Below are 17,617 nucleotides of genomic sequence, written 5' to 3'. Positions count from 1 at the left end.
TTCTGTGTTCGTGTATTATTATAACGGTATGTTTGATTACCGTTTTTCAATGGGCTGCACAATATTAAAAATGGCTGCACAGCATGGGAATTGTTGAATCATTGGGGGGCGTCTTGCTCGAGTACACTGACCGTTTCATGATGGCACGGCAAAATCCAAAGTCCTTGCACTTTTTATTGGAAAGAATAGAAATTGCACTGCATTTAAACCGTATAATTTCCATGATGACTGGCAATACGGTTATACTTTTACGTGGTGGAATCCTAAATGGGCTTTAACTGGATAAACTGTTCATTTATTATAAAATAATATATTACTAGGTTCGGCATAAGGGAGAAAAAAACATATCTTATGTTTCTATGTTGCATGGTTGCATGCTGTAACTGCTCACGTTGCTTAGCAACAGGAAGCGAGCTGATCCAGTCACTCCAAAATGACTGGTGCTCCTTTTTTATGAATGAAACCAGAAAAAATGTGCTACTCTCTATTCCCTTGTATCAGGCACCACACCATCTCGCATGCACAGAGAGCATGACATACAGCAACAAGCATAACCAAAAGGAGTAGGAGTCAGACACTATAACCATTAAAAACGTCATCATGTCTTGCCCATGGCACTTAGTGGATGTGCACCGATCTAGAATAGAATAGAATATAATTATTTATTTAAAAATGACATGGCAGGGTATGGCAGCATAAAAACAGAGAGAAAAGAGATAAAAACATGCAAAATAGATGTCAACACAGCCTATAGCTTGGAGAATTTTTCTACTTATAGGCCGCTAGATATTCCCCATGCTGACAGGCACGAGATTATGGAAAGGGGAAGAGCTTTAATGTTTGTGCAGGTGCCTAGGTAGCTACATCAGGTATTTCATGTAGCATTGGGAAAGAGGAAGATGAGATTCAAATGATCTGCAGCAACATTTTTACCCTCTCTCTCTGCTCCTCAGACAGACTCCCACAGTGGGATGATGTTAGGTATATTTGCTTTAGAACATGACATGGGAGAGCAGCTCTTTTGGCAACAATGGGATAATGGATCCTTGGCCTTTAAAGATTATGTACTAGTCTTGGTGTGAGCATCCCATTACAAGTCGAACGAAATCCGAACACTCACGTGAAGTCCAGAAGCTGTTGGAGAGGAAATTGTATTATCCTCTCTCCTGGCACTGATGACAATTGTCATCTTCAGTCCATGATCCACCATCCCCTCTCCACTCTCAATGTTCCTTTGATGATCATCTGCCATGTCTGCCTCCCACAGCGGCATATGCCTTCCATCAAGACTGTGGTCAGTCAAGATTTTTAAGCGATTCCTCTTTGGTGGAATGGTTTACCGTATGATGTACTCTTCTCTTTACCTTTTATCTAACTATTTCATTTTGAGTTACAGTTTGCATGTTTATTGTTATTATTCTGTTTAGTCTATTATTAAAATTGGTTATGACTAAGTCAACAAAAGCCTCTACTAAGAACCAAATATGAAGCTCAGAGGTGATTCTGTTGGGAGTTTAAGTGCACACAATCAAGAATGTCTGATGTTAGTGACCTCTTGCACCCCCCTCTCACCACCAATCAGCAAGATATAACAAAACATAGTTTATTTGAAGACATATAGAAAACAGAGTATTAGATGATGTACAGTATAATACACTTGACCACCCAAACAAATCCTGTCACCCGTATCCTCCACTGAGGAAGAGTTGTTGGTAAATACGGCCGGCCAATGAGGAAGAATAATAAAGGCACACAGTCACATTTAGCCTGACAGGCCACCTACCCATTTCCTTAGTAAAGAGTAAAGACCTTAATGTATAAATAAATATTTTAAATTATAGATATGATTATCCCAAGATCGTAGCAGCTATGCTTGCTTCAATGTTCCCTAGTGCTTTTGCAATGAGGCGCTCGATACGACACATCCTTCAGCCAGAGGCGCACAATGTCTATCTGCTGTAAGTGCATACCAGCGGATAAAACAAACATACTGAAGAGGTTTGGGGGGCTGTTAAGGCTTAGCTGGCTCAGTGAGTCTTTCAGGCAGACACTCACTTCTCAGGCTTGAATGCCTGGACTGAGCGAGGCCGTGGAAGCGCTCCTGTGTGAGGTCTACATGCAGTCCATGGAGTTGTCTGGCATCATTCCAAGACCAAGAGCTGGCGCTTTTCCCCCCGCACAAGAAGGGGGCACCATGGTGTTGGGGGCCGGATCCACATTCTCCAGATCCTCCATCTTCTCCGCGCTCCCCTCCCAGTTGATGTGGAAGCGTGTGACACGTGGGTTGGAAGCCAGAATGTTTCTCTGGAGCTGAAAGAAAGAAAAAGAGCACAAAAAGTTGTTGTAAATGTTCTGTTCTGTTTGCTGCGGTACACAAACATAAACATAAACTTACGAAAATAAATGGGGAAAAAAGCTTTTTCCTGTTCCCAAATACAAATACAAGAGAATTATCTGGTTTTAAGGACTTGTATAATCATCGTCCATCATTTTATTCAGATTCCCAGAACTGCGTGTCTGTGTGTACGTGTTTCATGATGCATGCCCGACATTTTCGTCAGCCATCTTGGAGTGTGAGCAGTTCAGATATAGGCCACTTCAATATTTGAAACATTCAGAGCTCAGGTTGGGTGCACACACGGCCTGGGGTCTGAAAAATGGAGCAGCTAATAGACCTGCATGTTGAGCTGTCAAAGTGTGTACTGATCCTGAGCTAATAACAGAATGGGTAGACAACGTTAACAAGTGGTCAGAGATTCATTAGCAAGACATATACTGTACAGCTATCTGGTTGACAAGGCCAGTGTGCAGAGGCAAAAAAGTAGTACAAATAGACATCTTTCTGGACGATTCCGTCAATTTACACATTTACACACTCACACATTTTTATCTCTGTGACATGAACCGTGAAGGGGTCTATAGTTCGTAGTTCATGTGTGAGCACAAAAATTGCAACCAACTGAAATGTGTAGCATGAGTAAAATCAGTGCCGTCCAAGCTTGAGGTTTAACCAATCAATGGTACATTCTGAACTTTTTTAAGAGCTCAAAAAACAAACGCCCTGAAATATGCTTTCAGGATTCACTTGCCTCTACATGGTCTATGTAACTAACCTGATATTATAGGGAGGTTTAGATCTATGGCATTTCCCCACATCAGGTCTACAATGTTGTGTTTAAAGGCCAGCACACACAAAGTCGAGGATTGGACATCTCCGAGTGTCTGTGTCTCAAATCAATGCGGTGTGTGCTGCATCATTGGCATCGATGAACCTCTGCCAGCTTGTATGTGGCCGATTCAGCATGTTGATCAGCAACAGACCTTGGAGCTGCTGGTAAAATTATAGCTCCGACTGGCTGTTTAATTTACTTATCTTTTGTCAAGAAGCACAACGTAAGGCGATACAATCCTAGCAGTGTTCTGCATCTGGACAACTAGATCTATTCATGTGGTTTCTATAGCAAGAGTAGAGTGAAAATGGTAAACAAGTGCTGCTCTGTTTACATTTGGTAGTACCAACCACTCAGAATGTACATGGTAGTTGACCATGGACAGTAGTTTTTGCAGTGTGTTCTAAGTACACATTTTCTGGCCTAGTACAGGCAACACAAGACAACTCAGTCAGTCAGCGTCGCAGCTGATGCTTGGCCATGCAATAGCCATAATACTGCTAACAATGACACATGCCGTTTTTAAAACCATACCTGTACCTGGAACCTGCTCAGTGTTGCACAAAGGTGTTGCCCGTTATTGATACACCTGATAACTTGGTACAAGGATGAATATGGACCGCTTATCAAGAAGATATAATATAAAAGTCTATAACATCCTCATGTGATCTGAAAGAGCAAGTGTATAACTGTCATAAACAGTTGTAAAACCTCAAAGGACAAAGGACAATCAGTATTAACATACAGTACAGTCATTTCAGCCAAGAACACATTAGCATAGGTACAGGCAAGGGAGGGTTTTCTATCAGCACTTGTGTCCGAGCCAAGGTGCAACACACCCATCTCTGTTTCCATAACAACTTTAACTGTGCCACACCGCGCTGAGCTCATTTTGGACCTCAACCTGAACTGGGCCAAAGCCGTACCAGGTCTGCCTCCGAATTGACGTGGAAACTACAATCAATTTTGTAGCTCAGTCGTTATCCAGTGCATCAGTCAGTTTTCCACTGACTTTCCACTGTTTCAAGGTGGCTTCCAAACGAGTCACTGTCAGACGCATTGACAATTTAACTACATGTTAATCAGATAAGAGAGGTCCAGTTCCCAATAGTTTAACTGCTGGTAACTTACGAAGCATAACTTAAGCCATCATGAGAGAGAGAGAGATGCATGGATGGATGGATGGATGGATGGATGGATGGATGGATGCATTTATATTTGCCATGTGTACCAAACATTCTCTATGTAAATGTATGTCTAAATGTTCTGCTTTAGCAATGCAAACAAATTTATCATGCTAATAAAGCACATTTGAACTGAACTGAGAGAGAGAGGAAGTAAGAAAGAAGTATAGACCTCTGAAGTTCGCCTACAAAAAAGCTACCATCTTTGCCCAAATAAGGAGATCCGGTATCTTGAGATTTTTTTTCTATGGGAAAGTAACATGGCAATTTTTAATTATTGCACTAGTTACTCTCGCGGGGGACAAAGGCATTGGAAATGCAGACATTTTGCGCTACATAGTTTTGTCCACTGCCTTCTAGTGCATACTGTGATCTATAGTAGGTGAAGACGGCATACTTTGATCTTTGTTACCCCAGAGCTAACTTACAATGCAACTTGCCATATGCGGTTAGCTTCAATTAACTCCCGGAATTCCGTATATGGTCAAAGATGGCAGCGTTGGTTCCTCTTTGTAGGCAAACTTCCATAAGCTAACTTTGAAACAGGCACTTTACTTTGGATAGACAATAGCAATACATCATAGGAGTGATTAACATCAAAAAAATCTAGACTGAAGTAAGTCAACATTTCACATTGACCTCCAAAGTGTTTAGTGTTCTAAAGACGTCAAATTGCCCGTTATAGTTACCAAATTGATCGCAAATTGATAGCCAAGGAGCCAGAAGTGAACACAAATGGATGGCTAGAAGAACAGTGCTTTCATTATATAACTAAGCACGACAAAGACTTAGACTTCCTAGACTTACCACCTAACTATAACTGACACTTGACTGTTTAAAAACAGCACTCACTGATACACTTATTCTTACTGCACACAATTGTTGTGAGAATTGCTTTTAAAAGCTAGCCTGGGTGTTCCCATACTGCCTTGCGCAGTGATTTCTTTCACGCTACTAAGGCAACTTGGAAACTAACGCCCCCATTTTCACCTGATGTTGGTGGCCAATCACAGAACAGGGGAGAAAGCAAGACCATGATGAGCTATGCAGAGACGCATTTGATAGACATCCGTGGCGCCCAATGAACGGATCTGGGCATTTTTTCAAATACAAGAAAATGAACGTCTGGTTGCCAGACCACGTCTCATTTGAGAAGTAGTAAGGCGCTAGCCAGGCTATTTAAAAGCTTTAACTGGTTACAATGGTGTATGTCGCTTTGGCTAAAAAGCATCAGCCACGTGTACATTACACTTGAGCCAGCTCCTTACTCTGCGAGCTCAATGGCGATTCAGCGTTTGCTTGCACCTTCAACAGCAGGTCGTACCTGGTTACAGCCCAAAAACACCCGTATCTTTATGTGAAAGAATAGTCTGTGGACCCCCTAAAACAGTCCCCTGGTCACCCCATGATTGCCACTTCCACTGCCTGATTTCACTTCAATGGTAAGGTTGGGAAGGTTGTTTTACATTTGAAGCAAGAAGGCAAGGGTTGCCCTAAAATGTAAAGCACAATTGTGGTGTTTATTGATAGTACGATTTCACAGAGTGTTGTGTGAATTGATGCAAACCCTACCTGTGAGTAGTCTGGCTTGATAGGTGGATTTTCCCGCAGTTCAGGATCAGTGTACTCATTGTTGACATAGTAGCCAATGCGGATGAACTCCTGTCCACGGTATGTACAGGTGATCAGAACAACAGTAACGCCAACTGCATCACTCTCTGGTATGAAAGAAGGGTTTGCAGCCTGTGCCTGATAAAACAAGGATTTTTACATTTGAGCGCATGGAAGGTAAATATCAGGTAAACTGGCAGAACTCATACAATTATGAGGTAGCGCAATCTGAAAGGAAAACAAAAGATACACACGATGGGGACATCAACACTCACCTGAAACACAAACATGTGTCTCCCAGCTGGTACAGGACCAACCAGCACGGAGTCAAGAGTCTGATCATATTCCTCACTCTCTGCTGAGCCAACATATATTATCTTCCATTCCAGGTCTTCAGTACCGAAAATGAATTAGACAACCAGACAACATACAACACGATGAAGTAAACAACACAACACGAATTAGCCTGGGCTGCATCTGTTAACGTTAACTACTATCTTGGACTAAAAGTTGTCCATCAAGGTGTAATTTATTTTCTCACAATGCATATGTATTCATGTAGACTAATAACCAAATCAAATTTCAAAACGAGTAAATCAACGTTAATGGAACTTCAGAGGCATTCTTGCTAATACTACAAGCTAGCCAAGATAATGTTCCTCTCCCGCCACGAACATCTTGGAGGGAAAGAGGAAATGTATAACATTATGGCTGGCAAGCACAATAAAGTCGCATTGGTCTGTATCAAATATACTCCACATATATTTTTTTTTATTATCAGGTAATGAGATATTTTGCTCACCTTCAGGTAGATCTTCCATGCACTCGAATGTAATTTCAAACTGAAAGGGGTTTCCGAAAAGACTTGGATTGTCCAAAACAGCAACATTGAGAACCTGGACCTTCGCCATTAGTCCAGCGAGTAGCTAGTTAAAAATGCTACTTTAAACGTTTAAATGAAGAAACCTAGAGGCTGGTTGTCAATGCAGACGTTGCGGAGTTAGTTAATTAAACAAAACGTTTCTCCAGGAGTTAGCAAGACCGCTGGTTACTTTCGTTAGCTAGCTAATTATAGCTAGTTAGCAAGGTGACAGACCTAGCAGGTTAAACAGCTGGTTGGTTAGCAGCCAAACCAATTCATCTACGAGCTTTCTGAAGGAGGTCATCCAACGTTAGATAACATTACACTCTGGTTTGACAGCTATTGTACTACAACAGAAACGACGACCTTTCTACTGTCTTTCTTTCCCCAAGAGTTGTAACAATCCTCCCGCCGACAACTAACATAAGCAAACGCACATAAAAAAAAAACCCCAGCTAATTACTCTCATTTCTGATTGGCTATGGATTTGCTATGACCCCACACTACGGCCATTTGGATTGGCTGAAAATTTGCAAGCGTTATCCAATTGGAACATTTCACAACGAGGTGTCATTGGGTCGTTCCTTAAAAACAATGCTATCCGCATCATAACATGTAAGATTGTTCTCTTAATCACCTGTAGGCCTATTTGACGATAATTGTATAGATTAGTAAAACCATGCACAATTATATATAAATCTACAATATAGCCTATTATAGCCTATTATTATGTATTATATTATCTGATACAAGCAAATGTTGTGGACTATTTAGGCCTACACAAATACAACTTCCAAATACTCCAGTTTCCAAAGAGCTCACTGGACATCCGCCCAAGATTATGCTATCATGGCGTTATCATTTTGAGAAATGTTGAGCAGTCATTGACGTGTTCTGCTGACAAATGAGTCAATATGAGTGGGATAGAATATTCAGACAACACCCTCAAGATGAAAACCCCCATTTCAAGCATGAGCTGTTTGCCTGCCAAACCTTAAAATAAACAGGGAGATTATGTGAGAGTATGGCGCACTATGTCCAATATGCTGCCATGGCGCGCTCCATTACACGAGTATTTGGCATGTATACTGCCCACTCTTTTACCCTGAATTTGAGATAGCAATTGCAAGTTGGATCAGAAAGGGATTAACAGAGCACACAGCGATTAGTCGTGCTCCTGGAATTTCAAGAATTCTTGCTTTTCCTAATTGTCCAGAATATCATGCTAAACCACTGGGGGGCGCAACATGGCATTGTAATAAATGAATTTATCCATTGAAAGGCAAAACGCGCTCTGAATAGCATTACTACTTGCTGTCCTTTTGTAGAACTAGAACAAGTTTAATGTGAGCCAAAAGCCCGTTGAAATGTTTGTCTCGTCTCCGGTGGTTTATGAGACGAGCCGTAGTAGCCTACGCGCTCCAGTGCGCACAGCGAACAGGTGGATTGCAGTCGGCTCAAAGTGCACAAAGACACGTCTGTATCGGCCTTGCAACAGGTTGAACATTGGGCTCAGGTACTGTAACGTGAGCCTGCATCATGTGATCACCACAGGGACGGCCAGAGGAGGAGGAAAAAACTGTTTTACATAGGTCGGTCTCGGGCATTTCTTTTTGAAAAAAGAAATTGTGTTTCAGCCAGCTGTTTATAGGCTACCAAAGGCTACTCAATAGAGGTTAGCAAGTGTTCTATATATTTAATGAAAGTTAATTACATGCCAGAACTCCTCCGATTGACTATAAATTATCAGTCGCAAAGCGGAAGCGGCATTTTTTCTTCATATCATTCTGAAGGATAACCATCACCATTGGATAGAGCTAATTCTACGTGAACAGGTACGTTGATATAATGTATCCCATTTCCTTTCATTTAATTCTTCAGCATTTGTCCTTGGGCATTTCTTTAAATCCAGATGGTAGCTGGTCATAGTCCCATACATGTCAGTTTCAGTTGACTTTAACCATCCTACTGGTCAATCGTTTGGACCACTCCATTAATAGCCTAATTCATTTATGCTTGTTTTTAAACAGAGTTTAAATCGGCATCATAAGTTATTCGTGTCTCTTATAGACGTTTGCGCCGTTATCCTCTATTTACCACTTGTTTGTTGCTAGGCTATTATTAGCAGGTGCGGATGCCTTGTTGGACAAAGATTAACTTGCTTCTTTTTGGACATTTGGTTCTGAAAATAGTTGAGATACAATTTATGAGAAAGATGGGGTGTAATAAGATAGATGTATTTACTTCAGTTTTAGTAAATTCTCAACTCTTTTAACATATGTTCTCCTTTCTCTCAGGGTGGCAAAGGCTGAGATTATTGTAAGAATGGCATGAACCTGATTCTTGGACACAGGAAGCCGACCCACAGAGTTGAGGGGTGGCAGAAAAACTGAAAATGACACTTGGGCCAGATACAACACCACATTTTGGGCTGGTGGCAGGTGGCGTACTCCTGCTCTTCCTGAAGAATAGCCCTGCCAGAGGTGAGTCATGCATGGCCCCTCCACCATTTCATTGGTGGAATATAATCTTAACCACTCAAGAAGGCACTCACTCCCACAGGCTTGGCACTGGCAGTTGAGGAGCATAGGGCTGGGAGGGTGTGTACTATGCGGTACACACCCTCCCAGTTTTCAACTTCACTATCCGTTATTTCCTGTTCTGTTTTTTTTTTTTAGTTCCAGTCACTGACAGGCACCGACATGCCAACAGGTTGCAGGATCATTTAAGGGTGTGTGATAAAGGGCAATGTGGTCTTGGAAACAGAAATAAGGCACCTTACACTCTACATTCCATAGGAAAATATGATGTCCACCCAATAAGTAGATCCCTACTGTACTTTGGTCAGTGTCAGTCCTGTTATCTTTTATTTAAATATCCACCTCATGTAGTGGAATTAAGGAACTAAACAAACAACAACAACAACAACCACCACAGCAATAAAAACTTTGCTGTCTCGACCAAGATCACACTTCCGTCCTTGAGTTATTTGTCCATTTACCTTAGGTGAATGATTAACTACTAATCTGTCTCCAAACAACCCTCCAACCACCATATGGGGTTTTGCCACAAAGTCACTGAGAGTTCAGATCTCCTCAAGCTTCCCCTATGTCCAAAAGCTGTTTCCAAAAGTCACTCAGGTTATGTTGCCGCTCCTGCTCTCTCTCTCTCTCTCTCTCTCTCTCTCTCTCTCTCTCTCTCTCTCTCTCTCTCTCTCTCTCTCTCTCTCTCTCTCATGTCCCATTTGATTTGGTCACTGAGCACAGTGCAATCGCAGACTGATCACATGGCCATGGAGGCACTGAAAGAAAAGCTACTGTGAAAGTTAAGAAGTGGCTCAGTCACAGTAGAAAACTGAAGGGCATTTAGTCTAATCGTATTGTGTCAGATTCAGTGAATTGTTCCACACTGTATTTAAGTTGTCCGTTGTTTGAGGCGTGTGATAGAAAAATAAAAAAAAAACGCAACGCATTCATACACACTCCTGGTTCTGTAAATGGGTAACATAGCAGCTTGAACCGAGCCAGACACAATTCCAGCAAATTTTATTTCAAAGGATTTATCCTTCAACCAAAATCACTGACAGTACACTCATTTTGAAATTCTACAAAGATGTCCACTTATCTCAACATAGGGAAATATGAATAGATAGCATAATGACAGAAAGTGTAGTGTGACTTAGAATGGGTGGGTAAGAAGCCTCCTCTTGTAGGACTATTTTGATTTCTGTGATGTAGGCTGTGTTAATAGATTTGTATGTGGATGTTGAATTACGTTCTTCTAATGTGAGGATGAATTACGGTTCTTCTGAGTAGTTGCAATGATTTAAATAACATATGGATTTGTTGTACTGTATTAGGTTATACAATAAACACACTAAGGTCTAATTCTAAATTTAAAACTGAAACGCTTCGTTATAGACACAAGATTTAAAGAGGAACTATGCAGGTTTGGCGATTTCTTCGCTATTTTGTCGTATTACGCTTGCAGGTTTCTCTGCAGAGTTTCCCCTACAGCTTTAGTGTGTATATTTTAAAACACTCTTCAGTCGGTCAGTCTGTGTTTTCATGAGAATGATCGCAAGGCCTGGAGACCTTCTGTTTGTCAGTGCCACCGGCCCAGTGGCACAAACTTGCAAGCGTGGTTTTTCCACTCACAGGCACTAGGGGGGAAGCAAGACAGCCATCATATAACCTGGAATAAGTCAAATAACCATTCCAATGACTCCGAAACTGATCAGTTAAGGCAAGTTAAGCTAAAAAATGGGCATAGTTTAACTTTAAGGCATGTCCACTCGCAAACTTTTTCAGACCAAGGATCACTTGGCCAATGAAAAAAAACCTCACGAACCACCTAGCTTAAAAAAAAAAAGAGTAGACATATTTCAACAGTATATTACACAATAGGCCCACTCACTGAACCACCTTGTTCCCCTACCTTGCTTATTGTGTCAGAGGATTCATATTTAAACTGGCATAGCTTACATAGGGAGTGTTACAGAATTGGTTGAATTTGGTTCAATATTGCAAACAACTCATCTATGATATTTTACCACATATACTCGCGGGCTTGGGATAGCTTGTAGACCACCAATGGTCCCTGGACCACACCTTTCGCTTTAGACCAGGTTTTTCTTGTTTAGTGGCATAATGATTTGTAAAAGGTGCAAGATACCGATTTTTAGACCATCACACCTACTGTATTTGTTTAGTTGACACGCCTGTGGGCACAATGTTCAATTGAAGTGGAGTGGATGGCGAAGAATTCATCACTGAATTTGGGTCTAAAATATGAACAAGACTTGCATTACATTTGGCGCCACATTATGTCGGATGTATGATGGGGCCCAATGTGAGGTAAAGCACAGTGAAGTGTTCCAGTACTCCTACAGTGTCTGTGTCTGTTTCATAATTGAACAAGAATTTGTTTTTTAACATGGCTAGGCCTAGTTTGTTTCTGTCAGTATATTTTGTTGTGATAATAACTATCATATTGATTGCTGAAGTAAGTTGCCAGTTTTGGGAGGAAATGTTCCATGTTCAACATGTTTCATGCTCAGCATGTTTGAACAACTCACTCATTTTCCACAGCTGGAAATGCTACAGTCACCAGTAGTCCGTTCAGAAACTCAAATACCTCGACTACCACAAGCCCCCAGGTGAGTACAGAGCCTGTGTTTGTTTGTTGATGTTTTTGTTGTGACCGACACTAAAAATCTTAGTCGTCTCTTCAATCTCTATTCCCACTCATTTCATATTGCAGCAGTCTTCGTCTGTTGATCTCATGTGTTCTGTTTTACAGGATGTTGTAGTCATCGTGGTTCCCATAGTGGTGCTGAGTCTGTTAGCCATCATCGCTGCAGTCTTGGCGTACCTCTTCATCGTGGTGAGGAAGAAGAGACAGACGGAGGGCACGTACCGGCCGAGTGCCGAGGAGCAGAGCGGGGCACACAACGTAGCCGTGCCCGATGCCCTCAAACTGCCCAAAGAGGAACGGCTGATCTGATGCACTAGCAGGATTCTAAGCACTGCCACCGTCCGAGAGATGTCACAGTTTGCTTACAAAAGGGAGTGGTGCCTTCGTCCAAAAACGTTCTGTAGGGGCTGCTGGACTATTATGGGGTGTGTCAGTAAAAGCACAGAGGCAGCTGTGCATGGATTAATAAATATCCATGTGATGTCATCGGACTGCTCACTATTAAAGTGGAGATACGACAGAAGCATACGCTGTCATCATCCCTCTCACATGATTTCCAAGAGGCCACCTACGGATGTGATGTCACTCATAGCCGTATGATACAAGGAATTGACGTTGGGTTGGTCGGTGACTAGAGGTGGAAAACTTCAACACTGACCAGAAGGATCATTTCATTGAAGGATAAGACTTAACAAAATGTACCCTGTGGGTAAGCTTAAGCTTGAAGGACCGCAAGAGGAGATTCTTGTGGTACCAAAGAGCAGATGTTCCTCATCTGTTTTGGGATTCCTGTGGCACTAGCCTAACTGTTAGCTCTAGTAACTGCTGCTGCTATAGCTTAGTGAACTAGTGCTTGTTTGAAACACACAAACAGCACACAGACATTTCATTCTGGCTATTTGGGATGTGTGAAATCCCAAATTACAGTTTTTACTAACAACTTTACTTAAATTTTTCAAATGTTTCTTTATTTTTAACTTTTTTAGAGATGTGATCGGTGTTTAATGTATGTGACACTAATGGCCGTCATAGTAATGGAAATATCATTGGAAAGTTTCATGTATCATAATTTGAATGTAGAGGTAGGTAGAAATGTGGTGTTTACACTTGAATCGTTTTACCGTTCATTTCAATCAGACATTTCTTGATAACAATCAATACATGCACAAACCTCTTGCAGTTTACTTTGAACACTAAAATTACGACTTTGGAATTACTCCGACACTTTAACTTATTCAGCTGTAATTACAACGTGATCTCCGTCTAATTTGTGAATGTTACATTAAATAGTCATTTTTATAAAATCAGATTTCGCATTCCTATTTGTGTTTGTCATTGTACTTTATAAATAGAACAATTTTATTTTTAAGACTTTGGACCTCAAGGTTAAGATGGTTGGTTTACTAAATATATAATATTACATAGGGATATATCTGCCCAGTTAGATTTATACTGTTGATGGCCGATAGTGATATATTTTCGTCTGTTTTTAGGAGTGCAGACGTTTTAGTTACCAAGTAATAGTTGTTTATGTGAGCAGTGGATGAGGGCCATTCAATTATGACTGATATGATGCCCACTACTAATGGCAGATACACTTGTAATACCTGTGCAGGCATTGTTGGGTTGCCTCAATAACTTTGTAATCTTTCTCTATAATGTGCTTAAGATAAACCATCCACTTAAAGTCAGCCAGAATTAATTATAGGGTATGGCAAATTGGCAACCCATAATACGGTAATATGATGGATGTTGTACATTTCCATCTAGTGGTGATCTTAGGAACTTTTCATCTCTGGTCTTGTAAACCAGTGGCAGCACTTAAATATGAATTCATTCATTTAACTTAAACTGATATAGTTAAATATGTTTGTGAATACAGCTCTTGGGTAAATTCAAGTTAATGATGACTTATTTAATGTAAAGCAATTACAGGTGTACATTTTAACCGTTTCCATTAAAAGGTATAATTACATTTATTTTATTATTGAATTATAATTAGATCAACATACATAAAACACAAAAGGCCTTGTTTTTTAGAATTAGCCTTTAATCAGCTGCACATGGACAGAAGTTACATATCCAAATCTGAAGGCTTCACAGTTAAAATAGTTTGATTTTCACTTCTGCAAGGCAATGAGTAGGGCAATGTGGTGTAGTGCATTCACAACATACAAAAACACAATGTTGAATTAAAAAGTTCACAACTTCTGCAAAACATCGAGATTTATTAAATGGGAATTGAACATGATTGTGAATGATGTTCACTGTGGGTACTGTGCGGGGGGGGGGGGGGGGATATGGGGGGGTGACCATTCAATTCTTTTGAGTGGACATCTGTTCCCATGGAGGACAGCAGAAGGATGGAATTAGGACGGAATGATGGAGTGGGGGAGGGGTGGAACTCTCGTTGAGTGGAGATTTAGGCGACCTCCTCTTCGCCCTCCTCCTCGAATTCGCCCTCCTCGGCAGTGGCGTCCTGGTACTGCTGGTACTCGGACACCAGGTCGTTCATGTTGCTCTCGGCCTCGGTGAACTCCATCTCGTCCATGCCCTCGCCGGTGTACCAGTGGAGGAAGGCCTTTCGGCGGAACATGGCGGTGAACTGCTCGGAGATGCGCTTGAACAGCTCCTGGATGGCGGTGCTGTTGCCGATGAAGGTGGCGGCCATTTTGAGACCACGTGGGGGGATGTCGCAGACGGCGGTCTTCACGTTGTTGGGGATCCACTCGACGAAGTAGCTGCTGTTCTTGTTCTGGACGTTGAGCATCTGCTCGTCCACCTCCTTCATGGACATGCGCCCACGGAAGACGGCGGCCACGGTCAGGTAGCGGCCGTGGCGTGGGTCGCAGGCGGCCATCATGTTCTTGGCGTCGAACATCTGCTGGGTGAGCTCGGGCACGGACAGGGCGCGGTACTGCTGGCTGCCACGGCTGGTGAGAGGGGCGAAGCCGGGCATGAAGAAGTGCAGACGAGGGAAGGGCACCATGTTGACGGCGAGCTTGCGGAGGTCGGCGTTGAGCTGGCCGGGGAAGCGCAGGCAGGTGGTCACTCCGCTCATGGTGGCCGACACCAGGTGGTTGAGGTCGCCGTAGGTGGGCGTGGTCAGCTTGAGCGTGCGGAAGCAGATGTCGTAGAGGGCCTCGTTGTCGATGCAGTAGGTCTCGTCGGTGTTCTCCACCAGCTGATGGACGGAGAGCGTGGCGTTGTAGGGCTCCACCACTGTGTCGGACACCTTGGGCGAGGGCACCACGCTGAAGGTGTTCATGATGCGGTCGGGGTACTCCTCGCGGATCTTACTGATCAGCAGGGTGCCCATGCCAGAGCCCGTGCCACCGCCCAGGGAGTGGGTGAGCTGGAAGCCCTGCAAGCAGTCGCAGCTCTCGGCCTCTTTCCTCACCACATCCAGGACAGAGTCGACCAGCTCAGCTCCCTCAGTGTAGTGGCCCTTGGCCCAGTTGTTTCCAGCACCACTCTGACCTATAATAGGGAACATGAATCCGCCATTATTCCACACCAATGAAGGCTTGGGCATTCAGCTAGAGCTACGACTAAAACTAAAGCACCACTGAGACTTAAACTAGGCCATGCTAAGGCCTAAGTGTTTCACTGAGGACAATTGAAAGCTTTGTGTTCTTACAGTTACAGTTTCTTGATAAGAGAGTCATTTTAAATGGATATCAACTGAAATGGGATTTGAGAAAGGTGCCGTTATTCACCAAAGACGAAGTTGTCGGGCCTGAAGATCTGACCGAAGGGACCCGATCGGACAGAGTCCATGGTACCAGGCTCAAGATCCACCAGAATGGCACGGGGAACATACTTCCCACCTGGACAGGACAGACACAGACATTTACCAGATCTTTCTTTCCTTGGGTTATGGTGATTGAATATGCCACAATGAGTTACAGAACTGTTATAACATAACTATTTTTTTAATTTTCTGTGTCTTTTTAAAGAAAGTAACAATGTTAAGTATGTTAACAACAATATAAAATGCCACAGGAATGGAGGATAACGATACATTTGACATAGTACAATATAGCTGATTCATTCACTAATTTAGTTGATGCATGAGCCAAAAAAAGGAAAATTAAACAAAACGCAATAAGAAATGCACACACCTGAGGCCTCATTGTAATAAACGCTGATCCTGTCTAGCTGGAGGTCGCTGTCTCCGTGGTATGTGCCGGTTGGGTCGATGCCGTGTTCATCGCTGATCACCTCCCAGAACTGAGGCGGAGGAGGGGAGGAGAGGCGGAGGTCACGGAGGAAAGGGAAGATTAGGACATACTACAGCATTTTCATACTCGCATGCAAAAATCTAAAATCCTCATAGCCTAAAGCAGGATTATCCACCCAAAAAGCAAGACATGTTTGAGCAAATGAACATACTTGGATGACTAGCCTACCAATGGTGCTGCCTGTACTTCAGTGGGGGATGGATGGTGCAAAAGACTCCCAAGCGTATTCAAGGTTTTCCCATTTATATCATCCATGCTCATATAAACTATAGGCTTTAAGTTACTATTTTCTCTTTCCTAATATAAAAACATGTACACTCCCAATTATTCTGTTCATTTTGTTGCGCGCGACAGAACCCTGAGAAATTAGGTCATCCTGCAAAAGGATGCTTACTCATGTCAAAAACAATGCAATTGATCTCCCTGATTCCTTCAGAGTGCCGTATAACCGGTAGGCCTAGATATGAATAGTGGGCTCTAATTCTACTTCACTTATCCTGTAACTCACAACCAGGCGAGGACAATATGGCCAACATGACCAATATCGCCTGCTTGTGGGATGTTAAGGCTTTCCACCTTCCTATTGTTTAAAGTGGGATGAACCATTAGGCTTCTGTTACTTAATAGAAAAGGATAAATCTGCACTTGTCTCTGTTTACTGCCTATTTTAGTTTAGTTAAGTTAATTTCAATATTTTCTGAAACTTCCAAAACCTGCATTGGAATGCTGGAACATTCTCATGAGCGGATTAGGCTATAGCGCTCCAAGCTTTTGCCCCGAGTAGGCTACACTCAGTACACGCCCACGACACCGTGCAGCTCATCTTTGCACAAAAAAATGAACACCAAACAACACAAAAACGCGTATTGCAGCCTACCTTTGCACCGATCTGGTTACCGCACTGGCCGGCTTGCAGATGCACGATTTCGCGCATGGTGCTGCAGAAAGGTCAAGTTGTTTTGCGCGGACAAGAGACTCGAAAAAACAGCCTGCACAAAGCGACTGGGCTGGAATGTCTCTGTTCTCTCTCTGTGGCTTGTGTTCCGTTCGCTCGGAGAGATTACGCCCGCCTCTCTCGCCGCGACTGGGCCGAATCCGTGGTGCAACATGACGTCATCGCCATGGTAACCAAGGACCGGAGGAGAGAAGGAGGACCTTGGGCTCGTGGAGACACCGGATAGGATGCTTTAATTTGCACTCCAATAGTAATTTGGGAGACCACACTCTGGAGGGATGGCTATGGTTTGATGTGCGTTTACGTTATGAAATGGCTGTGCCAAGGCTTTATGTAATCATATGGATGGTAGAGTAGTTTTTTTTAGCCTCAGTGTAGTAAGGGTTCAGCGAGTT

At 42.6% G+C, this 17,617-nt stretch overlaps 3 protein-coding genes across 3 annotated transcripts; 1 reads left to right on the top strand and 2 right to left on the bottom strand.

Annotated features, from left to right (window-relative positions):
* Window positions 1-1,587: 1,587 nt before the first annotated feature.
* On the bottom strand, window positions 1,588-7,267 carry asf1ba (anti-silencing function 1Ba histone chaperone). Its single transcript, XM_062533252.1, has 4 exons — window positions 6,768-7,267; window positions 6,241-6,356; window positions 5,927-6,103; window positions 1,588-2,310 (listed from the first exon to the last, which is right to left on the bottom strand). The coding sequence occupies exons 1-4, from the start codon at window positions 6,874-6,876 to the stop codon at window positions 2,113-2,115; spliced, it is 600 nt and encodes a 199-aa protein (XP_062389236.1). The 5' UTR covers window positions 6,877-7,267; the 3' UTR covers window positions 1,588-2,112.
* Window positions 7,268-8,391: 1,124 nt separating this feature from the next.
* crb3a (crumbs homolog 3a) lies at window positions 8,392-13,317 on the top strand. The gene is made up of 4 exons (XM_062533251.1): window positions 8,392-8,662; window positions 9,125-9,310; window positions 11,918-11,985; window positions 12,129-13,317. The coding sequence occupies exons 2-4, from the start codon at window positions 9,223-9,225 to the stop codon at window positions 12,330-12,332; spliced, it is 360 nt and encodes a 119-aa protein (XP_062389235.1). The 5' UTR covers window positions 8,392-8,662; window positions 9,125-9,222; the 3' UTR covers window positions 12,333-13,317.
* Window positions 13,318-14,052: 735 nt separating this feature from the next.
* tubb4bl (tubulin, beta 4B class IVb-like) lies at window positions 14,053-17,314 on the bottom strand. Its single transcript, XM_062533250.1, has 4 exons — window positions 17,145-17,314; window positions 16,148-16,256; window positions 15,743-15,853; window positions 14,053-15,503 (listed from the first exon to the last, which is right to left on the bottom strand). The coding sequence occupies exons 1-4, from the start codon at window positions 17,199-17,201 to the stop codon at window positions 14,446-14,448; spliced, it is 1,335 nt and encodes a 444-aa protein (XP_062389234.1). The 5' UTR covers window positions 17,202-17,314; the 3' UTR covers window positions 14,053-14,445.
* Window positions 17,315-17,617: the final 303 nt, after the last annotated feature.

This window comes from Sardina pilchardus, chromosome 3 (assembly GCF_963854185.1).
Source record: "Sardina pilchardus chromosome 3, fSarPil1.1, whole genome shotgun sequence".
NCBI lineage: Eukaryota > Metazoa > Chordata > Actinopteri > Clupeiformes > Clupeidae > Sardina > Sardina pilchardus.
Note: the sequence above shows the minus strand (reverse complement) of the source record. Positions and strands in the feature narration are given on the sequence as shown.

Coding starts and splice junctions, on each gene's coding strand:
- asf1ba (XM_062533252.1), bottom strand. CDS start 6,876: ATGGCGAAGGTCCAGGTTCTCAATGTTGCTGTTTTGGACAATCCAAGT. Junction 6,104..6,240: donor GACACATGTTTGTGTTTCAG/GTGAGTGTTGAT, acceptor TTGTTTTATCAG/GCACAGGCTGCAAACCCTTC. Junction 2,311..5,926: donor TCAAGCCAGACTACTCACAG/GTAGGGTTTGCA, acceptor TCTTTCTTTCAG/CTCCAGAGAAACATTCTGGC.
- crb3a (XM_062533251.1), top strand. CDS start 9,223: ATGACACTTGGGCCAGATACAACACCACATTTTGGGCTGGTGGCAGGT. Junction 9,311..11,917: donor GAAGAATAGCCCTGCCAGAG/GTGAGTCATGCA, acceptor CATTTTCCACAG/CTGGAAATGCTACAGTCACC. Junction 11,986..12,128: donor CGACTACCACAAGCCCCCAG/GTGAGTACAGAG, acceptor TCTGTTTTACAG/GATGTTGTAGTCATCGTGGT.
- tubb4bl (XM_062533250.1), bottom strand. CDS start 17,201: ATGCGCGAAATCGTGCATCTGCAAGCCGGCCAGTGCGGTAACCAGATC. Junction 16,257..17,144: donor GTAACCAGATCGGTGCAAAG/GTAGGCTGCAAT, acceptor CCTCCGCCTCAG/TTCTGGGAGGTGATCAGCGA. Junction 15,504..15,742: donor GCCCGACAACTTCGTCTTTG/GTGAATAACGGC, acceptor TCCCTATTATAG/GTCAGAGTGGTGCTGGAAAC.